This window comes from Neomonachus schauinslandi, chromosome 5 (genome assembly GCF_002201575.2).
Source record: "Neomonachus schauinslandi chromosome 5, ASM220157v2, whole genome shotgun sequence".
NCBI classification, from domain to species: Eukaryota; Metazoa; Chordata; class Mammalia; order Carnivora; family Phocidae; genus Neomonachus; species Neomonachus schauinslandi.
This window is the reverse complement of record NC_058407.1, coordinates 74,462,981-74,489,818: the sequence shown is the minus strand read 5'-3', so window position 1 is coordinate 74,489,818 and position 26,838 is coordinate 74,462,981. Positions and strand designations below refer to the sequence as shown.

The 26,838-nt window shown below is 39.4% G+C and overlaps 1 protein-coding gene across 1 annotated transcript in view; it reads right to left on the bottom strand.

Annotated features, from left to right (window-relative positions):
- Positions 1-26,838, bottom strand: part of PKP2 (plakophilin 2) — a 92,237-nt gene that overhangs the window by 24,167 nt on the left and 41,232 nt on the right. Inside the window, exons 5-6 of the mRNA XM_044914888.1 lie at positions 22,769-22,976; positions 14,161-14,338 (exon numbers count right to left, since the gene is read on the bottom strand). Coding sequence (XP_044770823.1) covers positions 14,161-14,338; positions 22,769-22,976 — 386 coding nt within the window. The remainder of the gene's footprint in view (positions 1-14,160; positions 14,339-22,768; positions 22,977-26,838) is intronic.

Genomic DNA, 26,838 nt, shown 5'->3' with positions numbered 1-26,838 from the left:
AAATATGTATGCTGTTGTACACTGAAATTTAAAAACCAGATCCTTGGACTGGGGGGTTGGAGGCTGGTGGGAGAAGTGGGGAATATAAACTCTTCCCACAAAGGCAGGATTGTTTTGGAGCTCTTTATCTTCCCTGAGCCAGAAGAGGGGGAACACTAGCTTGATCAGTTACTTATGCTTGATATGAGGAAGAATTTTTCTGGTAATAGGACTTGTTAAGCGTGGGGGAAAAAAACAGAATCTGAACCTCTGCATGTCTCTGAACAAAACTTTACAGATTTAGGAAGATTCAGGTGTTTTATCTAAAAGCAAATCAATGACTGATGACTGTCTCTAGGACCACTTTTCTCACACATTCCTGTGTGTCATAACGAAAAGGAGAAAAGAAAACCAAACACTCAGGACTTTGCTCGAATTGAAAGAATGGTATGTCTTTGTTAGATTAATGACAGGGTGACTAAACCTTAAATTCATAGGGCAAACCAAAAAATGGACAATGTCAAATGATAAAGACAACCACAACTCAGTGTGTGTGATAGACATTGCAGTAGGCACTTCACAAATACTGTTATCTGTAATTTTCACAAAATTCTCCAAATTGGGGCATGCTAAAATTTCATTTGGAATCCTGACCTGTGACTCTTGTTTAAAATCAGAACTCCCTGCTTCTAGTAGGCTTTTTACTGGCCCGTCCATAAAAAGTTATGTGTGTGCGGCTGCGTGCAGGCTGTTACAGCTAGTTGGTCAGCACCGACAGGAAGTTTGTCACAACACAGAATGTCCAAAGCTCGGTGTGTGGTGTATGGTCAGCTAGCGTGGGGAAATGAACACTGTATGTTAACTATACCGGAATTAAAATAAAAAATAATTAAAAAAAAAAAAAGACTACAATTACTTACCAGATCTGAGAATGGCAGACAACATAATAATATGGTTAAAGTGAGTCTTTTCAAGACACTTCACCAACACGTAATTCTAAGAGGCAGAGATTTTTTTTTTAATGGGGCGATACCTACTAATAATAGGTGTAGTTTCCTCCTAACACACAGGTTACGTGTGTGTCACATACAAGACCTACTGCCTATGGGGCCAGTCTTCAAGGTCTAGCTAGCATACTGAAAGAGTGATCACCTTGATGGTTTTACAAATATCGTAGGTACATCTTCACGTTCACCAACAACTATAGGATTTCTAATATCATGTATCGTAAACTGTGCAATAAGGCCCCAGTCCACTAAGTGCTTGGAGTCCATTCTAAGACCCAACGGGCACTTGATAAAGAGATTGGTGGATAAGGAGGCATCCTTCCCTCTTGTTATTTGAGATTTAGGGCTGGGCTTTTGTTTATCTCTCAGCTGATATATATCAAACAGTTGGGCCTTGTCTGTGAGTAACCCAGAGAAAGCAGCAGAAGCAGCTTGTTATTGCCCAGAACAAAAGGGGAGCCTCATTTGAACTGGCAGAGGGACAAAAACTCTTTGCCAAGAAAAGGGATTGTCTGTTACCCTAAAGTCAACATCAGTTCCTGAAGGTATCTGCAGATATCAGTCAAAGTCAACTGTTTGGTCTGCAAACAGAAGCATCATTGGGAGGTACAACAAAGCTCTCCCACGTACATGTCTTGTTCCTTCCAGGACAAGGAACATTAACCGAACAAAGATATGTCAGCATCTATTACACATCAAGAAACCAGAAGGCAGAGGAAGAGAAAATCTATCCTTAAAAATCCTTTGGTTTTGCTGTCCTGTATTTTTCGGATCTTCTAAAAGTATTCTGAATAATCAATGTAGGCAGCAATCATCTGGTTGGTAGGTAACAGTCACTTCCTTTGGATTTAGCTGGCTGTTCAAGGTAGAATGCCAAATTCCATTTCAAATCAATTATAAACAGTGAACTAATTTTTGTAATATGCCTGGGAGCCACTGGAACTTGAATAGACATTCTTGACACCTAAAGGAGATTTCTCAGATGCCAGACAATGATTGATGAAGATGCTTAAGACTTAGAGTAAAATCATATGATGCTCAGATGGTCTGCACTTCCAATACAGGCATAGATTTTAACCATAGGATAGCAACAAAGTCATCAGCTGCTTTATTCAAATATACCAACCTGCTCATTTTTTTTATCATGATGAATTACAAAATTTTTAATAGTTCTATGATGATAATCAAGTATTTTTAGAAAAAAATTTTCAGTGATGTAAGATACAGTTAATAATAAACTACTTCCAAATTAAGTTATACACAGATTTTTTTTTTAAACATGAGGATGCTAAGAGAGTAAATCTTAAAAGGTCTCACACAAGAAAAAAAATCTTTGTTAACTACGTAAGGTGACAGATGTTAACTAGATTAACTGTGGTGATCATTTCACAATGTCTACAAATATCAAACCATTATGTTGTAATGAAACTAATATGTCAATTGTACCTCAACAAACAAACATAGGATGCTTTTAAAAATCTCTGACAAAGTCATTCTTGGGAATTTTTGTTCAGGACCCAAGTCACATACTGACTGATAGAGAAAGACAAGCAAATACAGTCCTCTTGATATAATAAAAATTATTCTGGGGCGCCTGGGTGGCTCAGATGGTTAAGCGTCTGCCTTCGGCTCAGGTCATGATCCTGGAGTCCCGGGATCGAGTCCCGCATCGGGCTCCCTGCTCGGCGGGGAGTCTGATTCTCCTCCCTCTGACCCTCCTCCCTCTCCTGCTCTCTGTCTCTCGTTCTCTCTCTCTCAAATAAATAAAATCTTTAAAAAAAAAAATTATTCTTCTGTTATCTTCATTGATTTTTCTTCCTCCATATTAGTCCTATTCATGTATCCTTAATAATTATTCCAGGGCTGAGCCCAAAGCAGGTAGTCAATATTTATGCGTTGATTGATAAGAGTAAAGAGTTTCTTTGGCAAAGAGATATGTCATATAATTACTGAGAAGTACAACTCCTAATCTGAGTCTATCTGCTAAAGGCATGAATAGGATAGTAGAAAATTTAGTTTGAAGAACTGAGACATTTGCAAGGTTTGTAGCTGTGCTGTTTGACAATTCCAATGCGACCTAAACTTTTAACACTGGGTTCAGGAAGATCAGAGAGGGGTGGGGGTGATCAGGTAAGCACAGCTGGATTTGCTTGGTTTGATGTTTGATTTGTTTGCTTTACTAACTTAATTACTGTTGAGAGATTTCAAACAGGTGACCTAAAACCCCTGAGATTTCGCTTATAAACAATCATTTTTTTTTAAATCAAGATTTTATATATCCATTTAAATACCACGTACATCTTTTAAATTTACTTGAAGAGAAATTTACAAAATACTTTAATTCATTAAACTAAACATGTGTTTGTATTTTATTAGGGATCAAGAATTCCTGTCCCCGTTGAAGTCCTTCTATCTAGGTGGACTAAAAATCAAATTGACAAGATTAAGAGGAGAAAATCAAATAGCGTATGTACAGAGAGTCCACACAGTCATGGAAATTCTAAAGACAGGCAAAATGAGGTATACATGTTATTCTAAACTAAGGATAGAAGGGTAGGGGTCTGGCACTTCAGAAGAAAGGAATGCAATTCACAAGGTGAAAAGAAGAGCAAATGTTTGGTAATTAGATGGTTGTCCTGCCATACAGATAGGACACTCAGATAAAATTTATCTCAGCTAATAAACCTTATCCTGGGAAAGACCATCCAATTTAGAGTTTTCTATGTAGTTAACGAAGGGGCAAAAATTTCTCTTGAGCACACAGGGTCTTGATTGCCTTCAGCTCAAAATAATCTTCATGTCAAAGTGGCCCATCTTAGCGTGGCCTATCCTTGGCCCCCACAATATCTAAAATACACAACATATGAAATGCAATTATGACTGATAGTTTAACATTGCTAGAAATATTGCCAATTCCATTATTTATGGTGTAGGGGGAACAAATTTTGCCACCCCAAGATATGCCTCTTTGACATGTTATTTTAAGCTGGTTATTTTTAAGAAATAGCAAACACAGGAGAAGTTCAGCAAACCAAGTGGAAGTTACCCTTTTGTAAGAGACATTTACATTACTTACATTGCAAGAGACATTTATATTCCCTTACAATTTGTAAGGGAAATCTCCATTTGTAAGGGTATTCCTCTGCTATATCAGGAGGAGAGGAAAGACTAAATCTCTAGAAATTTATCAAAGGAGAAAGCATGGATTTAAAACTGCATAACAGGGGTGCCTGGGTGGCTCAGTCGTTAAGCATCTGGCTTTGGCTCAGGTCATGATCCCAGGGTCCTGGGACTGAGCCCCGCATCGGGCTCCCTGCTCAGTGGGAAGCCTACTTCTCCCTCTCCCACTCCCCGCTTGTGTTCCCTCTCTCGCGGTCTCTCTCTCTCTGTCAAAATAAATAAATAAAATCTTTAAAAAAAAATAATAAAACTGCATAACAGCCTTATTCTTGTTTACTGTGCTTTGCCTGGTACCCTCCTTTAACTGACTCCCCACCCAAACATCTTTGTCTTCAGCTGAAGATGATATTTAAGGTAATGGCTTGGAGGGCTTGGGTGGCTCAGTCTGTTAAGCTTCTGCTTTTGGTCATGATCCCGGGTCCTGGGATCCAGCCCTGAGGCAGGCTCCCTGCTCATTGGGGAGTCTGCTTCTCCCTCTCCCTCTGCCCCTCCCTCTGCTTGTGCTTTCTCTCTCAAATAAATAAATTTAAAAAAAAATAAGGTGATGGCTTTAGTTATTTTGGGGAGTTACTCACTTTTCCTGGTTTCTCCCATGTTTACAGGAGGTATACATGTTATTAAGCTTTTGTTACTTTCTCCTGCTAATCTAAGTCAATTTGATTATTAAACCAGCCAGAGGAACTCTGAAGGGTAGAGAAAAAATTTTCCTCTTCAACAACTGACTTCATATTGCTTATGTTTACATATCAAATGAAGACTTTAAATAATTAACTAAATAACTATGTTTGAAGTTGATGATCCAACTGTCTTTATATTTCTGGAAAAATCACTCTTTAGGTTGAATTATGTGAATACTTCTATTGGGTTTTGTTATTGTTTACACTATTTTAATTAACATTCTTCTAGTTTTATATAAATTATTTTCCAGGAATAAAGAACTACATTTAGATTACAGTTTTAAAATGTAGTTCTGGCCTGCTTTGGATCTACAGTCTGACAAAAAATTATTTGATACTCAGGGAAATTATTAGACCCTCATTTATCTTAATTATTGAATTTTTAATTATTTAAATAATCATCTGGCATTATGTGTATGGTTAAACCAAATAAATCCTCTTCTGTCATAAGTATTCAGAACAAGGGATGACCACAAGTAAATAGAACGAAAATATACAATTAAGGAATGCAGACTCAGGAAACTTCTGAAGTTTGATATCCAGATATATATAAAAAAATTAGATTTAGTAACATTATATATATATATAATATATGTATATATATATATATATACATATGTATTGGACAAGATAGAAGTATTTGAATATATTAAAATTCTACATGGAGACACTCTTTTTCCAGAGAGTGGGTATACTGATACTCAAGACCCCCTCTCCCACCCTGTGACATTACTCTTAACCCTGTGGCTAATTAGGAACATGATTAATAGTTACATCTTTTCTCTCTAAAGGTAGTTTGCTTTATCAGACCACTCAAATCCACCGCAGTTAGATTTATAGTGGTGACAATGGAAGTTTCTTTTAAGACAGTTGTAAATTTTAGTACATATGTTATATATTCATCAAAACACATTTACTACACCATCACATGTGGAGGAAAAATGAAATTTAAGTAACTTGCAAGAGAAATGTATTACCAATTGCTTTTCTTCTTTAACTGGCATCTATAGGCACAAAATACAAGAATAAGAAAAATCATCCTAAACAAAGTAGCAAAATTCTAGGGTGGCCTTCAATTATGGCAATAAGATGAAGGTGCCAATTTTATATGCATTTCTCATTATGACTATATTGAATAATGGTAGAGGTGAACCAGTAATAGAATGGAGCTGAAGATAGAGAGGGACATTCAAACACCTACTCATCCTTCAACAGTTCCTTAAATATGACTCTCCAGTTAACTCTTCCCAACCCTCAGGCAACATCAGTTAGGCAACTCAGTGCCTCCGGAACAGTCTTTCATACCTTTTACACTTCTTACCAAATGGATTGTGATTCCCTTCAGGTGCCTGTCTTTCCCACTAAACCTGGAGTTCCTCTAGGGCAAAGGTAGGTCCCATTTCCCTTGGAAATTTCAGAAATTTAAACTGTGCTTTGAATATAGCAGGCATTCAAGGAACAAATACAGTGTTAGATAAGAGGAAGAGGAAAGACAGATCAAATGGTAAAACCAAGAAAGCTGGACTAGTTTCCTTTTGCAAATTTCTGATAATGGTTCTATAATTGTGAGAGAGTCACTGTCAATTTCTTCAAGAATGAAGAAGGAGACTGCTAACAGAAGCTGCCGAGATGTGTTTGGTCAGAAGTGTCTTCCAGAACTCTGAATCTCACTGCTCTCGGAAAAAGCATATTTTTCCCATTCTCTACTCTGACAGCTTCCACCATTGCCCATGGTCTTATACCTGTCCACCTAAGTCCAACTGGAACCCTGGAGGCACTCTAATTTCTTTTTTTTTTTTTTTATAAAGATTTTATTTATTTATTTGAGACAGAGAGAATGAGAGAGAGAGAGAGAGCACATGAGAGGGGGGAGGGTCAGAGGGAGAAGCAGGCTCTCTGCCGAGCAGGGAGCCCGATGCGGGACTCGATCCCGGGACTCCAGGATCATGACCTGAGCCGAAGGCAGTCGCTTAACCAACTGAGCCACCCAGGCGCCCGAGGCACTCTAATTTCTGACCTCTAAGTTGTTTCCATCCCTTCTTCTTTAAGAGAACAAAGACTCAGGGAAGAGAAGGGAAGACAAGGGAAGAGAGGAGGAGGGAGGAAGGAAAGAAAGGGGAAGAAGCCATAAGAACGACATGGAGGAATGGAGAAATAATGATAAATCTTTGGTAGAAATTTCAAACTTCCTCCTAAATGAAACAAGACGAAACCAGAGAGGGAGATAAACCATAAGAGACTCTTAATCTCAGGAAACAAACTGAGGGTTGCTGGAGTGAAGGGGGGGGGGGGGGGGGGATGAGGTGGCTGGGTGACGGACACTGGGGAGCGTATGTACTATGGTGAGCGCTGTGAATTGTGTAAGACTGATGAATCACAGACCTGTACCCCTGAAACAAATAATACATTATATGTTAATAAAAAAATAAAAAAAAATTAAAATAAAAAAAAGAAATTTCAAACTTCCTCCTGATAATAACTATTGGTTTTATTTGTCACATCCAAAGGTTTTCCAAAGGTGTGCCAATCAGTGATGTGGAACATACAGACTTGACAGCCATGTCACATCAATTCCTAAGAAGTTACCCATACTAAATAGAAAAGCAGGGGCTCATCACAATGAGTGTGCATGTAGGAGGGGTGTTAAATCAAAGAAGGCAGCTCATGCTTTTTGGTAATTTACAATTCTATGATTGTCACATAAGTCTTTTGGAATCTGAAATATCTTAAAGAGTATCCTACTGATTGCAATAAATTATCAAATATCAAATACTGTTACACTTCTCACCCTAAGTAAATGAAAATAACTTGGGAAAAAAAAAAAAGAATGGGGCATTTTAGCATGTTTTCTCCACTCAAAAAAAAAGGAAAATGATGAAGCTTTGTAATACCTTCCAAAAAAACAAAGGAATTGTTTCTTCTTTGAAAAGGGATGTGTATAGAAAAAATATGCTTATACCCTAATTACCCACATTTTGATGTTAATATTAACTAACAGAAATTCAGTGCCAGTCGTGTGCTGGTAAATTTTTATTTAACTATCAGTTTTTTTTTTTTACTGATGCAAAATATTTATTCCAAGTTAGTTATTTTATGCAGTAGTTTTCCCCCTCAACAGACTTGTGATAACCACATCTTTTAAATCTGTAAATAATGTTATCAAAATAATCTTAATCTTTGAAATCTCACAAAAATTTATATTTTACAATCCACCCTGAATATCAAGGCTGCAAGAATAACACATTTCCTATATCCAAATATTTTACAGCTGTACCCAAAAAAGGAAAAGAAAAAAGAAAAAAGAAAACCATGTATGCTTGGTTATGGGCTAACGTTACCCGAGCAGCCAAAAATAAAATAAAATATCCAAATTATTAGCATTAATTTAATACAATTATAACTTCAGTAGTCACTTTGTCATTGACAATGATTGCTTGAGCACGGGGGTGAGCGCCCCAAAGGCTGGCAGCAGAAGCTGTGCTGCTGAGCAGCCTCCCCTCTCTGCACGGGCAGCAACCACCCGTGTGTCGTCTTTTTTTTTTTTTTTAAAGATTTTATTTATTTGTGAGAGAGAGAGAGAGCACAAGCAGGGAGAGTGACAGGCAGAGGGAGAAGCAGGCTCCCCGCCGAGCAGGGAGTCCTATGTGGGACTCCATCCCAGGACCCTGGGATCATAACCTGAGCCGAAGGCAAACGCTTAACCGACTGAGCCACCCAGGCGTCCCAACAATCAGTTTTCTAGGGGCAAGGGAGTGGGGAGACCTCTGACTTGTAGCATTTGCCAATTTCTGTGGTGTGAACACTCCCACCGTGGCTGATTTCAACCTACCAATATGATGTCACTGCCTGTGGAGCTATTAAGAGATGCTGACAATTCCATTTGCTGGCTCTAGCACAAATTGGAGTGTACCAATTTATTCTTCCTCTCCTAACTTGGGTTTTACTACTCATTATTGCTAGCATAATATTGTTTAAGATGTTTTCCTCATTGCAAAATTTGTATCACCTTTCAGTGAGTAACTTCAGTCATTAAAAGTATGTTAATTCCAAAGGGACCTCAAGAAAGCACCAAGGCCCATGCATGGTAAAGCTGCTGCAGACAGATGCTAATCCTGTAGATAAATGATCTGATACCTGACAAATATGCTGTACCTGACAGCATTGGTCCTTTCGAAGGATAAACCCTGCACGTTCTCCTGTGTGAATGCAATCTCACTGTACCAGGTCCAGATGGGAAGAGCTGGGGTCACTGCCGCAAAGCAAGTTCATCAACAAAGCAAATATCTTACCTGCGGAGCAGACTCACGCTACACCATTGCTATATGCAGACCAAGGGAAGTCCCTCTCAAAACTGATCTCAGTGTCAAGTTAGTAAAGGAAAAAAGTCACTGGTGTATGCAGTTTTTCTCCAAAGGAGATTGAAAAAATTTAGCTACACTAACCTGAGTCAACCACAGTGCCAAAGATATTGCTCATGTTGCCAATTCATTGTTGGCTCTACACCCACTGGGGGAGAGAATACCTCAAATAAACTTAGAGCAATTAAGATATTTGCTAACATTTGTGACCTTATTATTCAGCAAGATTCACTTTTGTTAGAACCAGTCAACACCTGTCTTAAAATCTGTTTAGAGAAGCTGTGGTCATAAATAAGCAACTACTCAGCAGACACCTCTATTGTTATGGAAATTGAGACTATTTGATCGCAGGTCCCCTACAGGTCTTTTCTTGCATTCTGTGCATATCTCCTTAGTGGCTTTTATACTCATTGTGACAACATCCAACCTGACGTTGCCTACAATGCCCTCTCCTTTCCTGGAAATGTCTCCCACTTCATAGGCTTCATCCTTTGTATCTTCTCTGTTTATATGAAATGCAGTACAGAGTTCCATTTGCACAGAACTTCTAAAAAACAATGAGACAATGTGAGGTTGCAAGGCTGTGAAGGGCAGAGGTTTTATCCATATCAGCACAGTCTGCAGGAGTGTGACAAACATGAATGTATGAATGTACTTGGCTTTGGAGACAGGCTTCCTGGATTTGAACTTCAGCTTTGTCTCTTACTAGCTGCATGACGTTGGAAATATCATTTAATCTCTTTGAACCCCTCAACTATAAAATGGGGAAAGCTTACTTTATAAGGGCTGCTGTAAGAATAAACTGAGAAAATCCTCATCAAGAATTCAGAACAGTTTCTAGAACGTAATACACAATAAATGTCAACTATTATTATTGTGATTTAGATACATAGGTGAAATAAGAACAGATATTTAAGCATATACTATGGCATTCAAATTTTGTAGATGTTTTGCTATATTCTACTTCTAAAAGTAGTTCAAGTCACTGGTTTGGACTGGCTGTGCAAACACTGTTTAAAATGGTGTCATATTGATGGGAGTATATTCAGCTATTACATCTTCTGGAAAATGTGTGTCAACTAAGGCACTGCTTCACTCAAAACATCCGTCTTTTATTCCTCGTTCATAAGGGGAAGTGGCAGGAAGAGATTTGCAACTAATATTTTTGTCTTTATTATTCACCTTCTCAATACACCTTTCTTGTTAATATTATAATTATTCTTCACACAGAACTTACCATATTTCTATCCTCCCACACTAGCTAATCTTGCTTACAGAAGAAAAAAATTAACCTCTTAACATGACCTTCAAGGCCCCCACAATCTAGCCTTAGCCTGTTTCCAACTTGTTTGATTACTTCCCATCACAAATTTGATACTCTCGCCAGACTTGATTATTCACCCAGTTCATCATGTATTTTCATTTGCTCACTCCTTCATTTATTTTTTTCATTCAGATACTTTATAATTGCTTACTATATGCCAGAAACTTTGCTAGGTGTTAGGGATTAAAGATAAAAAGAATGCACAGCCTTATTTGCATTCGTACAGAATGAGCCCAACATGTGAAAGAAGAAGAGCAAGTGGAGAGGAGATACAAATTTAAAAACAGAGTGAGTCCCATGGATGCTGAGTTTCTGCCCGAGTCCCTGAGGTCATGGTTCCTGGTGCACTTCCTTCACTTCCACAAGTGACCGTCAACATCTCACCCACAGGAGCCAATGAATCCCTACGTGGCTTTAGCAAGTTTGAGTTAACTCATTTTGAGTTGAAAGAGTCCCTACTGACACTTTAAGAACTCTGATGTAACACAGTCAGGCAATGGGAGCTACAGAGAAATTCTGAGATGCAAAATGCTTTTAAATAGATCAAAATGTATTATTAGATCAAAAGTGTAATAAAAAAGCGGTTCTAGTGAACTGTACAGAAGACGGATTCAAAGAGACCATTTAGGCACCTCTTCTGCTATTCAAGGATTGAGTGCCTAGTCCTTAGAGAATTTCTGACTATTGAAATAATCCACTGAGGCCTAGTTCATTTGGCACCTCTTCTATAGCGTCTTTCTGATCCCACTCTGCTGGCATGAATGGTCCTTTGTTCTGCATTCCTGCAGCACTTACTTCCCTTGTACCTCTGACACCATGGGTCTCCTAATTCAGCTGCATCAGAATCACCTGGAGGGCTTGTTAAAACTAGACTGCTGGGCCCCACCCTGAGAGTTTCTGATTCAGAAGGTCTGGGGTGGGACCTGAGGATTTTAACAGGTTCCAGGTGATACAGATGCTAATGCTCCAGGAGCTACTGCTCTAACATATTTCACTGCCAGCTGTGTTCTCTTTCCTTTACTCATCTGCATCCCCCCCCCCCCCGTTAGGTTAACGGTTCCCTAAGGATTCTCTTATTCATTTTTGTGAAATTCCCAGAAGCTAACATAAAAGCTTACACAAAACTGGTATTTGATATGATGTGTGATTAACAATGGAGAGAAGATAAACATTTTACCATAATGAATTCTCTTAGTTACAATCTAGATTCCCTCAAAAAATGAACTGTAACTAGAGAAAATATCAAAAGGCAGAATATATTCTGACCTCTCATGGGCTGCCTAATTTTGATTACTTTTTTTTTTTTTTTGAGAGAGAGAGAGAGTGTGCGCATGCAGAGCCTGATGCTGGGCTCAATCTCACTACCCTGAGATCAGTATGTGAGCTGAAATCAAGACTTGGATGCTTAACTGACTGAGCCACCCAGGCAGCCCCTGATTGTATCTTCCATTTGATTTCTTTTAATCCTTGCACATAAAGCACAATGATTATTTTCAAATATAAGAAAGCTTGAGATGCATGATCTTAGAGATGACTAGCACTTTTCTTCCTCCTGCCATGTATTTCTATTTCCTCTTGATTTAGCTGGCATCTGACAGCCCAAGGGAGAAAACCTTTAAAGCATTTTCTCATCCCACTATTTAGAAATGCTGATCAAACTAACTTCCTTTGTAGCTGTTCTTATGGCAAAACTTTCTGTCCCTTTAGGCTTTGTTGCCTTACAGCTATTTAAAAACATCTATGTATCTGATAAGGGGTTAATATCCAAAATATATGAAAAACATACAATTCAATAGTAAACACAATCTGATTTAAAAATAAGCAGAAGATCTGAATGGACATTTTTCTAAAGAAGATACAGAGATGGCCAACAGGCACATGAAAAAATGCTCAACATCACTAATCACCAGGGAAATGAAAATCAAAACCACAAGGAGATATCACTTCACACCTGGTAGAATGGCTATCCTCAAAAAAAAAACCAAGAAATAACAAAAGTGTTGGTGAGGATATGGAGAAAAGGCAAACCTTGTGCAATGCTTGTGGTAATGTTAAGTTGACACAACCACTATGGAAAACATTACAGAGGTTCCTCAAAAAATTAAACACAGAACTACCATATGATCCAGCAATTTCACTTCTGGATATTTATCCAAAGAAAACAAAAACACTAACTTTGAAAAGATATATGCACCCTCATGTTCATTGAAGCATTATTCATAATAGCCAAGAAATGGAAACAAGCTAAGTGTCTACAGATAAGTGAATGGATAAAATCTGGTATATATATGTAGACTATTATTCAGCAACAACAAAGAATGAAATATTGCCACTGGCAACATCATGGATGGACCTTGGGGGCATTATGCTAAGTGAAATAAATCAGACAAAGAAAGACAAATACTGTATGATCTCACTTATAAATGGAATCTAAAAGAAACAAAACAAAACAAAAATAAAAACCAAGGTCGTAGGGGCGCCTGGCTGGCTCAGTCAATAGAGCATGTGACTTTTGATCTTGGGGTTATGAGTTTGAGCCCCATGTTGGGTACAGAGATTACTTAAATCAACAACAACAACAAAAACAAGCTCATAGGTAACAGAGAACAGACTGGTGGGATTGTCAGAGGCAGGAGGGGTGGGCAAAATGGGTGCAAGTGGTCAGAAGGTACAAATTTCTAGTCGTAAAATAAGTAAGTCCAAAGAAACCATAATGGAAATAAATTTTTCATATGCCATAAACAAACAAGCAAACAAGTTAGTCAGTCCTGGTGAGGTAATGTACAGCATGGCAACTATAGTTAATGATACTGTATTACATATTTAAAAGTTGCTGAGAGAAAAGTCTTAAAAGTACCCATCACAAGAAAAAAGAAACTCTGTAACTATGCGTAGTGATGTCATCTCGACTTACTGTGGTGACTGTTTGCAATATACACAAATATCGAATCATTATGTTGTACATCTGAAATTAATATAATGTATAAAAGAATAAAAACCCTAGGTTTAAAATTATTTTTTAACCATGTCAGTAAATTAGATTTTTGTGAATTAAAAAATAGCATGGAGCCTACCTTAGACCCTGGGAGACAGGAAAGGCCAGTCTGCATGGGATTCTGGGCATTCAGATCAGCTCTCTGTTTTCTTTACTGGAAATGACATCCTCTCTTTTGTGAGCTAATGTGGGTAGGTGATAAAATCAAATATGCCTAGAAACAATATTCTGTTCTTACTTTACCTTTCTCATTGTCTCTACACGCCCCATTGGTAACAACGGGTAATGACACACTTCTTGTGCTTCTTTTAATTTTTTTTTTTTTTTTTAAGATTTTATTTATTTGCAAGAGAGAGAAGGAGAGACAGAGAGCATGAGAGGGAGGAGGGTCAGAGGGAGAAGCAGACTCCCCGCCGAGCAGGGAGCCTGATGCGGGACTCGATCCCGGGACTCCAGGATCATGACCTGAGCCGAAGGCAGTCGCCCAACCAACTGAGCCACCCAGGCGCCCTCTTGTGCTTCTTGTATTTAGACTGATCTTTATAATTCTTATTGCATCTCCAGATAATGGAGTAGAGTTTTAGAAACCTGGATGCAGTATGTAAGGTATACAGAGAAAAGATCTGTAGAGTGGCATTACCTTAAACATCCTGTGATGTTGTAAAATATATCAAAATCAAGCAAACCGTTAGCTTTAGGGTAATCTCCTTCTGGCCACCCCGAGAAGGGAATGATGATATTCTCAGTCAGGATAAGCAAGGCTTCTGTTATCATGAGATTCTTGAGTTTGTCATTAGATGACAAATTCCACAGCAAACCTAGAAAAGCAAAGAGTACTATCAAAACAGTGCAGGGATGGGTCAAATGACTGCTGAAGAGAGAAAAGTCTAATTAGGGCCAGCATCCCCCTCCGGTCTGTGGCTAGCTGTTTGGAAAAAAGGGGGAGTGAGAGAGCCCCTTTCCCAACCGAAAGAATCGGTTTAGAGTTTGTTAGATGGCAATGAAGCCAATCCATAATGAGAGAGAGAGAGAGATTATGATATATAATTATGCAAGTTTAAATCAATCAGGAATGTGAATGAAAGTTAGAAATCCTTTAACATTTATGTTGTTTCTCTTAAAAGATCCTACCATTAAGCTGACCTCACTGAGATAATAAATTCTGGTCTCATTAACATGGAGGCTGGAAACGATCCTATTTTATTAAAGACTTCAATATTTTTATTTTATTTTTTTAAAAAGTATTTTACTTTTTTTTTTTAGTAATCTCTATACCCAACATGGGGCTTGAACTCACAACCATGAGATCAAGACTTGCACGCTCTACCGACTGAGCCAGCCAGGCACCCAAGTGTTTCTTCTGTAGAAGCAGGAGAGAATATCTCCCTCTGCCTCCCGCTCCCCACTACCTGCAACTTCCACCTGATATTTGCCTCCCAGTGAGAGCAGAAGGGCCCACAGAAAGCCTTTGCCTGTACCCACGCCTGTCACCAGTAGGCTGATCAACATCACCAATTAATACTTATTAAATCCTATCCAATGATAGACTTTCTGTCCTCCTGGAATTTATGCTAGCTACCTCACGTATTTCCTACATTATAGTTCAGCAGTGAAGGAGATACAAGAGTATTTGATCTATCTGCCGATGTGTATGGCCTAAAGCATTGGCCTAAGCCTGGTACCACTGTCCTCATTCAACTTTCCCTTTCCTCTTGAAACATCTCCACCTGACCCGCCATTAAAGAGAAAGGCTATATAAGCCAACTCAGAAATAAATTAAGAGAACAGCATACTGTACTTTCCAGGGCCTTTGTGAGACAGAGCCTGAAGCTGGGTATCTCAGAGAGAATACAAAGTGGCACCATACATTTAGGATTTGTTTTTCTTACAAATTTGGCATTCAAATACTTCCGATTCAGTGGAAGGACTATGCACCTCTCGCTGGCTATTCCAGTGACTCCCAGCAGGTGTCAAGTTGCCTTAGCTTCCTTCATCCCTCTGTGAAGGACTCTAACCCACTAGCATCCAGGAAGGCAGAAAGAGAGAAGGGGCAGAAAGAGAAGGGAATCTTCATTTTCTTCCCTATTCATGCCCCTACCACCCAATCGGTAATTCTTACTTTTAAAATGTACTGCTTTGTCTGCATAAAAGAAAGCAGGAGCACAGGTATACAGGACAGCCTACCTTGTGAAAAAAGCAAAGGTGCTTTTTTTTTTGGCTGAATTATGTGGTGATATCATCAGCCCTGATTTTAATGACTGAAATAATTGTCCGTGCGGTTAAAGCTTGCTAATTATTCGACCATACTAATACTTGGCCCACCATTTAGAACACTTGAGGCCAAACACAGTCTTTTGACCTTCACCAGTTCACTCTGGCTGTGTACCAGTACGTAATTTCTGAAACAATAACCAAATTCCCACTGCAGCCTACACTGAGCTTCCGTCAGAGAGAGAGACACTGGGTCTAGTGTCTTGTGAGGACCAGCATTCTGGCTCAGGTCTTCTCCTGATCCAGCTCGCACTGGGGATTACTCAGGAGCAGTGTCCCTCAGCCACAGGTTTTGTAACACAATGATTTCATTCCTCCCACTTCATCTTGAGGGGCGCTGGACAGGGGGAGTGACAGAATAAAACTCCAAAGGCGGTTGAAAACAATTTAGAAGCAGGTCTGAGGTTGAGTGGTCTGGTTACTAAGCTACGAAAGGAAGTTAAAAAGAAAAGAGAGAAAAGGAAAAAAAAATAGCTTCCTGTTTTAAATAAACAAACAAATTAACAGTCTCTGCTTGCCAGAGGCTTAAAAATGTAAAGTATAATGACATTTCCTCTTTTTAAAAAGGACCACACAGGGCACTCAAAGGAAAAGTATACCTTACAATAAAAACCAGAAGAGGATTAATTTTAAACAAAGGGGGTGGAATCTTCCCTCAACGGTCGGATGTCCTTCATAGCTTGGCATGCAGTATTACTTCCATAAAAGAATCTGGCTTGGGAGTGTCAGTATAATTTTTGAATTTTTAATGTAGGATATTGTATAGAAATGTCATGCCTGCCAAATTTGTGTATGGCACGAAGCTAGGAAGGAGCTTAAGTGTTCACTAGAGATTCGGGATTATACATACTTAGACACTCCCCCTACGTGTACACACAAAATCAATAAAGGACCAATTGCAAATTGGGAAAATATGTATGACAATACGAGGTTAATATCCTCAATATATAGAGTTCTTATAAATCACTAAAGATTCAATTGCTAGAAAAATTAACCCAATCTAAAAAATGTTAGAATCTAATACACATAGGAATGCATTTTCTCTAGTAATGAAAGAAATGCAGGTTTAATAGCTAGATATCATTTTTTGTGATTATAAGAAGGCAAAACCAGAACTAATGAGTGGAAATTCTAGGGAAAAAGATTCTGGCTCACTGAAAATACAAACTTCTAAGAGAGCTTTGAAGACAACAGAAGACCTGCTTGTAAGATCCAGCTTTATCGCTGGAGCTGATAAAAAATGAGCTCATCCTTTATGAAAACATTGACAAGGAGTTTTTTTTACCCCCAAGCTAGAGTGGTCCACTAGCCTAGCAGTTTCCAAATGAACCTAGTGGCATATCTGAATCACATATTTCTGGGCCACATCCCAAATTTACTAGCCAGAATCTCAGGATGGCTCTCAGGAATCTGTATTTTATAAAAATGATTTCCATGGCACCTGGCTGGCTCAGTCAGTAGAGTGCATGACTCTTGATCCCAGGGTCATGAGTTTGAGCCCCACGCTGGGTGTAAAGATTACTTTAAAAAATGATTCCCATTTCTGGCATTGAGAAACGAATGGGCCAGATGACCCTTGATAGAGGTTCCTTTCGATGACTTGATTCTAGATGCCCTGAGCTAGTATTAGGGTTTAGGTTTTCATTGGTCTCACCTTTAACTTCTAGTTAATTTATTCATAGTGCCTAGATATCTATTATAGTTCTTCGTGGCAGCCGATAAGCCTGTCATTTTCTATCACTAAGTTCTCATTTGAGCCAAAAAGAAAGAGAAATGGATTCTGGTAAGGGATATACTTTGAATAATTAGCACTTGTAACAGAGATAATAATAACTGCATTATCCAGAAATTTATTGCCAACTGTGATATTTGCAAAAAATAGCTAACTATAGTAAAGGGATCTTATAAAATATTAAAATCCATGTTTTATTAATATTGCCTTTTAGGACTAGAAATATAGTTATTTAACAAAGTCTGCATGATACTTTGGTAGCAAAAACTGCAAGTATTATGACTAAATAAATCCCTATTATCAGTACAGAAGGAGAAGGAGGAACAGGAGAACTGGTGTGTTTTAACCTCGTTTTGCAAAGTGATCACAGAACAGGAGGATTTTTTTTTTTTAATAATTTCCCTTGCATGGATCTACTCCTCTCACCTAAGTTTTGTAAATCTCGCCTGAAATACCACACTATTGCAAAGGCCATTTAGTCTGAGTTATATATGAACCCAAGGTAACCTGTTGCACATTCCAAATGAAAAAAAAAAACAGAATTATTTTTAAAAGGTGCATAATGAATATTTTACAGTAAAATGTTTCTGCTATTAAAATACAGCAATCCAATTAAATACTCCCATTAAACATGCAGAGGTGAATATGCATTTTCGACAAATTCCATCAACAATCATCCCGACCCTTCCTTATGTGACATGCAGGACAAGAATCTCCTGCTTCATTCTTGCCAAGGCAGAGCCCTACTCGCTCCTCAAAGTCCTCATTACTCAGTGACCCTGAAGATGAACCTCTGAGATCAGTATGTACTGTTCTCATTTCAATTAAAGTACACTACCACGCTTACTTGGTAAGGGAGGGGAAAAACCTTATAGAGGGAAAGTCTTTGATCCTGAAGTCTTTTCACCTGAAAAGGAAAGAGCTTCCCTCCTCATCTGGTACTGAAAACGCCAGGAGGGTCAGTGAACAAAGCTCTGGTGCTTCTTCTATGCATATATAGAAATCAGATGGTTAATGGTTTTATATCTTGGCCAGAAAAATCAGGGTCTTATCTGAAAACACACTTGATTCTCTTATTTGTGTGTAATCTAGATATTCCCAGGTCACAAACCTCTTTTTTTAACAAAGATTTTATTTATTTATTTTTTAAAAAATGTATTTATTTGAGAGAGAGAGAGAGAAAGCACGAGAGAGATCAAGCATGAGTGAGGGGGAGGGGCAGAGGAAGAAGCAGGCTCCCCACTGAGGAGAGAGCTGGGTCTCAGGACGCTGAGATCATGACCTGAGCTGAAGGGAGATGCTTAACCAACTGAGCCACCCAGGTGCCCCAAAGATTTTATTTATTTGAGAGAGTGTCAGTGGGAGGGAGAGGGAGAGAGAATCTGAGGCAGACTCCATGGTAAGCACAGAGCTTGACGCAGAGCTCGATCCCAGGAACTGAGATCATGACCTTGAGTGCAACCAAGAGTCAGACACTTAACTGCCTGAGCCACCCAGGTGCCTCCACACGTCTCTTTTACATATTCAATCAGACAGCCACAGTTGAGAAACTTGGAGGCATAGCACTGTTGTTATTGCAATAAACATACAGGCATGAAATAAGTGGCATCCTAATATTAAAGGGTGCAAAAGTAGTTCATTAGAAGCCTGTTCTTTCAAAACTCTGCTGGGGGGATGGCGGGAGACAGGGAGTAAAGTATTAGAGGATCGCATCTGAAAATGCTTCAGAGGAAGAGATGACTTTCGAAGGATGAGAGGGTTCACCAGGTGGTCAAGGTGTGGAAAAGGATGCTATCTAGTCCAAGAAACAGCAGAGACAAAGATACTAAGATGTGGAACAGACCAGCTAATCCTCTGGGATTTCAGAACCTGGGCTGGGAGGGTATGAGAGGAGACACTGCTGCCCATGGTCACCGGGCTCACATCATATCTTAGGGGTAATGGGGAGCCCAATGGGGCAGTATTTTCATATTAGAAAGAAATCACTCGGTGCAGAGTGATGGATCGAGTGGGAATGCACGACACTGAATCAGAGGGCGGGTAAGAAGCAAATGCAGTAGTAGACCAGAGGCGTGAAGAGGACCGAAGCACGTCAGTGTTAAGTGGAAAGAGAGGAAGGTTCAGAGAGGAGTGAAGGAGCTCTCTGATCTGAGATTCTTAAAGACAAGCCCTTTCCCAAAGAAGTATAAAAATGAGTCACTCTCTGCCCCCAAAGCAGTAGGTGTGAGCCACTTTCATAGAGCAAAACATCCAGACAAAGCTAGGTTCGAATCTGGGCCTTGTGCTCTGCTAGCTGTGTAATCCCGGGCAATCTACTCCCCCCGACCACCTCGCTGCGTGTCACGCTGATCATGAGGAAATCATCAACAATGCGTTAGGGAGATGTCGGGGGGGCATAAAGATGAAAAATGGAAAGTCCTAAGTTAGTGACTAGCATGTAAAAGGGGCTCAATAAAAAGATGTTCACCAAATAGACAAAATTCACATATATGGTTGCTCGCTTGTGTTTCCTTACAAAGATACAAACATGTCTACATTAAGTCAACAGTTTATTTCTGAGGCCCTGAAAGCACTTACTTAGCTGTTCTATTAATAGAGCTAAAGGAAGTTATTTGTAAGGATTTGTATCAAACATTCAAGTATCAACTCAATTCAATTAGCATGTAATGAGCACCCTCTGGTAGGGGTGCTTGGCTTGTTCTGGAAATCCTGAGAATTGCACAATAAACCTCCATTTATCAGCTCTGTAGATTATCTAAAGATAACTGAATGGTTTCTATGGCATTAATACCACAGAATGTTCTCTGACCGTAGTTTCCTATTGCCTAAACAAAAGAAGAGGAAGAGAGGTTCAATGGATTACTTCCTTGACACACACCCACAAATCCTTCCAAACTCTCTAGCTACAATACACCCTAACCTCAATACTCTATTATCCAACTCCCTCTCAATGACCAGCAGCTTCTTTTTGCTTTTTTTTTTTTTTTAAAGATTTTATTTATTTATTTGACAGAGAAAGACACAGCGAGAGAGGGAACACAAACGGGGAGTGGGAGAGAGAGAAGCAGACTCCCTGCCGAGCAGGGAGCCCGATGCGGGACTCGATCCCGGGACTCCAGGATCATGACCTGAGCCGAAGGCAGTAGCTTAACCAACTGAGCCACCCAGGCGCCCCTCTTTTTGCTTCTTTGCTTTGCTAATGATGTTCACTTTCCTGGCAATAACTTTCACTGTCCTTCAAAACACCAAAGTGTATCCTATCCTTCTTTAAAAGTCCACAAGGAACCATATCTCCTTTGTGAAGTCTTTTTTTTTTTACTGTAAAACAGTGCATCTGTTTGATTCTCTCTTATGGTTGTCATTACTATATTTAATGAAGGAAATGTTAGGTTCTAACTATGAGGTTTGGTCTTTTTTTTAAGTGCCAACCATCACATAATTGTTCATGTTTTAGTAGAGGGAAAAGAACGTCTACAGTCTCTCTAGACTGATTCTCATCGCCTGGCACTTGAAGGCAGTCCTGTAAACGCTGGCTGAATGCATGAATGAATCAATGAATGAGTGAGATCACCCTTAATTTCTGTAGGTATTTTAATATAAGTCATAAATATGTAAGGAAATTTCTCATGGGACAAGACAGCATGCTGACAGAAGGGCAGCATGGTATGACCCTTCATACAGTTTTATAAAATTAAAATATATCAAGATAGAAAAATATGTGATTATTTTAAGATATAAATGGGCAGAGAAGATTGAATGGCAACATTTCCACAGAAAAAAAGAACTGTTGGGGGCGCCTGGGTGGCTTAGTCGGTTAAGTGACGGCTCAGGTCATGATCCCAGGGTCCTAGGATCAAGCCCCGCGTCGGGCTCCCCGCTCAGCCTCAGGGAGTCTGCTTCCCCCTCTCCATCTCCCTCTCCCCACCTCCAGCTTGTGCTCTATCTCGCTATCTCTCTCTTCTCTTTCTCTCAAATAAATTAAAAAATCTTTAAATAAAAAAAGAAAAAAGAACTGCTTTATGGTAAAGTGGACATGGCAGAAGTGCAGAATATATTCAATTTAAAATATTTGTGAAATACCTCCTTTTAAATAAATAACACTGTCAAGCATTAGTACTTAAAAATACTTTTATAGGATATACTAAAAAGGGTTAACTTCTTTGGGCTTTACTTTTCTCATTTATAAAAGTGAGATTTAATCACCCAATAATACCTAAAAATACCTCAGAACCTTTCCGTGATAATTAAATTAAAAATGTATGTTTACCACCTGGGCCACTGAAGCTACTTAATTAAAGTTTCCCCAGGGCAATCCTACTGACAATCGCAGTCTGTAATGTGTGCAGGGAGCACCAGCGGGGAGCTGAAGGTGATGGCGAGGAGGGTGAGCTTGAACATCGATGCACCATTTTCTCCTCTACCATATGTACTATTCATTTAAATGAAACTAGGTTTCTCTTCTCCATGTTTCAAGGGTTACTAAAACTGTTGCTTTAATGCTATCAGATTATTTCATCCTTCTAATCTCTTGGGCAGAAAGAAGATATTTATTTGTACAAATCAGTATTTTGAAATATGAAGTAGAGAACTAAAAAAAAAACCACATCCAGCCACTTTCATCTTTTTTCTTTTTTTAGGGTGCAGGGATGGGTGGGCTAGGGAGCAGGTATTTTGAGGGGTCCAGGTAATGGAAGGATTGGGAAACAACATTTCCTGTATTTTGACTATTTGATTAAATTGACCCTCTACATTCGGGCACTATTTGACTCCCTGATTCGCTTTCTTCGCATAGATCCAGCGAGTGGATTACCAAGTATATAATAAAAATAACTGGGTGTGGTTCCTATTGAGTCTCTTCTGAATGAATGCCTTGGGCACCCAAGGCAGTACTGAAACCTCACACATCCTCAAACTACACAACTGGCTGTTAGTAAACTGATGCGGGATTTCTAGGCTATGAGTCTTGTAAAGTTGTTTTAAAAACATGTACTCAAAGTCACAGTTTTTAATGAAAAATATTGAACAAAGCCTCAAAATAATTTCCCCTTCAGAAAAAAAGGAATTCCAATTTGACCTGAATCTGGGGTCTAACTCAGCAGGGTGACAATGTTCCCTGAAAGCCACCTCTCAGATAATGATGAGCCCATCAACCACTGGTTCCGGGAACCTTAAGAAAAAACAGATAACATATCCAGCTGGGGTACCCTGTCCTATGTCCTATGTCCTAAAATTCTGTAAGCACTACCTGTTATTTGCTTTTTAGTCTCCAAGTCCCTGGTTTGCTTCAGCACCTGCAGCAGCCGAGGTACCCCATTGAGTTCAGCCACCTCCAATTTGTTGTCATTGTCTTCAAATACCAAGTTTCTCAAGGCCCCACACACGGCTCGCTGAACATCTTCATTCTGAACTTTTAGGAGCTGTAGCAGCTTGGGGATGCCACGAAGCTGATTAACCTGGGAAAGAAATGCATGTGTATTTCAGATATTTATTCTGATGTGGCATTAAAGACATTGGTTGTAATATGAATAAACAGATGAAGTTCACTAATGTGGATTAGAACTCCCATCAAACAACAACAGAGACACAACCTGAGACGCATGGCATACAATACACACCTGCTATCAGGCAGTACCTCTCATCAAGGAGCTAACAATAAATTTGCGAAGGCTGAAACCTATGAGATAATTGAAGGGGAAAATGAAGTGACAGAGGGTAGGTAAGTGATAGCGAAGTGGATAGAAAGAGTTTAGTTATAAAAGCCTTGAGCATAATGAAGATGAACAGACCTGGGAATGCAAGGAATGAGGCGTTTAATGGAAGAACAGCACATTACATGAGTGTTTTTTTTCCAGGAAAGAATTTTACAGTCAATACAAACGAAAGACTCAATTTCATTAACAGTAGAAATAAAGATTCATTTACCATAGCAACGGTAGTAGCAATGGAAACTAATCCTAAATGCCAGCAATTTTTATGATCAATTGCTTTGGGTATTTAAAAAGATTTATATAAAAATTATGCAAGCATTTTAATTTAAGTAAATAATGTAACTTTACACTTTTTGAGATGCTATTTTAGAAACATTTCTCTGATCCAAATATGCAAGAGTGTGCTGAGAAAGGGCCAGAACAAGGAATAGAAAAATAGATGATTTAGATTCTGAAATGGATGGTTGTTCAAGAAGACATCAAATAATGACAATCTGAGCAAAGTGATTTTATATTTCAGGCTGCAAATATTATCTAAAAAAATCAAGAGGTGGACATGGGTTGCTGAAGAGAAATGTTAAGTTGCAGACTGAGGGCTTTCTTTCTCATAGCCTTCCACTGGCATCTGATGCAGAAAAATTTTTTTGTTTTTTAGGGAGAGCGAGACAGAGTGTGAGTGGGGAGGAGCAGAGGGAGAAGGAAAGAGAGAAATCCCAAGCATGCTGAGCGTGGAGCCTGATGCAGGGCTCGATCTCATGACCCTGAGATCATGACCTGAGACAAAATCAAGAGTCTGATGCTTAACTGACTGAGCCACCCAGGCACCCTCAGAAATTTTTAGTAAGAACTTTTGGTAAAGATCTCAGTCATTTTCACCATCTTAATGCAGAAATTTTTAGGATATAACTGTTGTTGTGAATGGGCAGGTGTTTCCCTTTCGGATCAAGTTCATCACCTACAAATGATGCCCTAACTGCACAACAGTTCATGCTCTGGGCCTCATAACACCTTTTCATATTTTCTATGTATCATCAAATTCCAGTTTCCCTTTCATAGACAGATAAATGGTATTTAAGACATAATGTTCCAATTTGACATCTCCCTTTGTTAGGATTGGGAAGAAGACTAGCAAGGCAAGAATAAAAGTCAAGGTTTAAAAATAGTAACTATAGGGCGCCTGGGTGGCTCAGTTGCTAAAGCGACTGCCTTCGGCTCAGGTCATGATCCCAGGGTCCTGGGATCGAGTCCCGCATCGGGCTCCCAGCTCGGCGGGGAGCCTGCTTCTCCCTCTGACCCTCTCCCCTCTCATGCTGTTTCTCTCTCTCTCTCTCTCTCTCAAATAAATAAATAAGTAAAATCTTAAAAATAAATAAATAAATAAAAATAAAAATAGTAACTATAATAATAATAAAACAGATAATGACTCCTCCACCCACTTCCAGGTGTTATCTGATAAATAGCTTCTTAAGAACCTTAAGAGATTAAGTACTCTTGGGGCACCTGGGTGACTCAGTCGGTTAAGCATACAACTCTTGATTTTGGCTCAGGTCATGATCTCAGGGATGTGGGATCCTGCCCCCGATCAGGCTCCATGTTGGGCATGGAGCCCTGCTTAAGATTCTCTCTCTCTCCTTCTCCCTCTGCCCAACCCCCTTCCTTCTCTTAAAAAGAGAGAGAGAGAGAGTAGTCTTTTGGTGCCTTTAAGGCTTCGCTGGTAGTAATGAGGAGTACCACTTCCATTTATTGCTCCCTTCAGAGGAGACATTCATTTGCAGAACAGGACACAACTGGTAAACTGCTCACAGCAATTTTGTTGGGCTATGTCTAGAACCATTCTAATATATTTGTGTGACAATGCCAATGAGAAAGAATACTTAGCTATCAATTAATTCTGGTCCAACAGATCATCTATTTGATCACTTCATCTATTCTCATTATTACACTTCCTTAAAAGCAGAAAGGCACAATTTATTTTAAAACAGTCTGTAACTCACATGTTTCCTTAATTCCATCAATTTCTATTTCATAGTTAGGTTTTAAGATGGTTAAATTTACACTCTGTAAACTTCATAAATGCCACCTATACTAAATCTTCACACCAGCAGTATAAACATCAGACGCGAAAAGAAAATCCTGTTTGGGGGGCGCCTGGGTGGCTCAGTCGTTGAGCGCCTGCCTTGGGCTCAGGTCATGGTTCCGGGATCCTGGGATCGAGCCCCACATCGGGCTCCCTGCTCTGCGGGAAGCCTGCTTCTCCCTCTCCCACTCCCCCTGCTTGTGTTCCCTCTCTCGCTGTGTCTCTGTCAAATAAATAAGTAAAATCTTAAAAAAATAAAAAATAGGGCGCCTGGGTGGCTCAGTCGTTAAGCATCTGCCTTTGGCTCAGGTCATGATCCCAGGGTCCTGGGATCGAGCCCCACAATTGGTCTCCCTGCTCGGCGGGAAGCCTGCTTCTCCCTCTTCCACTCCCCCTGCTTGTGTTCCCTCTCTCACTGTGTCTCTCTCTGTCAAATAAATAAAAAAAAAAAAAAATAAAAAAAAAAAAAAGAAAATCCTGTTTGTCCTGAAGGTACTTTGCAAACTTCAGTAATATTTTATTACTTAACTTATAATTTATAAGTTGCCTTCTTCAAAATATGATGCAAAGTGGCTTACTGGCCATATTTCATTTTCAGATGCAATTACAGAATTAGCAAGAAGTGGCATGTGGAAGTCTCCACTGCCCTGACTGGGGGGAAAAGGCGGCGGGGGGGCGCTCAGACGGCAGGCTTCCCTTACCCTGTCACCTCTATCCCTTTGGCTTTCAGCACTTGTGCCAGCCCGGAAAGAAGTCATTGCAGACACACCATGCTCAGATAAAGGTTGAAATCTGCTACAGCTCTAGTTACTGGAGAATTTGACTCCCTATTGTCTAGCACCTAGCCCAAATTAAAAAATAGACTTTAGTAACTTTCATCCATTTTATCAAGCAGATTGAAACAAAATCAGTATCAAATCCAAGAAGTTGATGACATTCACCTTACTGCATATAACTAGAAGGACGGTTGCTGATGGATCCTATATACATTAGGGCCAATGTCAAATGTACTGTCCTTGCCCCCTTTAAATTCAGGGAAGCAGATGGGACCAGAGAGGTTGCATGTGTTTCCCAGTTATACCGAATCCTCAGGGGATTTGTTCTCCCTCTGGGGAAAGGAAAAAAGAAACAGACTAACATGAATGTCTCAGAACTTCAAAAGAACTTTCATTTGAGATGGTTTCTAAATATATGGAACAGCTCTATTCTGATTCTCTTTCCTGCGAACTATAAAATAAATGATGAGGATTTCTGGTGGCAAATAAGCAGAGGGTGACTCCTTTGGGGCAAGGGCTCCCTTTGCCCTGGTGCCTTTGCTCTTTCTTTCCTGTCTGGAATGCTCTGACCACTATGCCTCACTTCCGGCAAAGCCCTACTCATTCTGCATGAGCTGGCTCACATGTCACTTCTGTGAAATGTCACCCCCTTCTCTCTTTTCCTTCCCATTAGAATTAATCACTCCCTGTAAACTGGTATAACCTTTCAGGAAGGCAATTGGCAATATGTGTCAAAAACTTTAAAAATATTCTC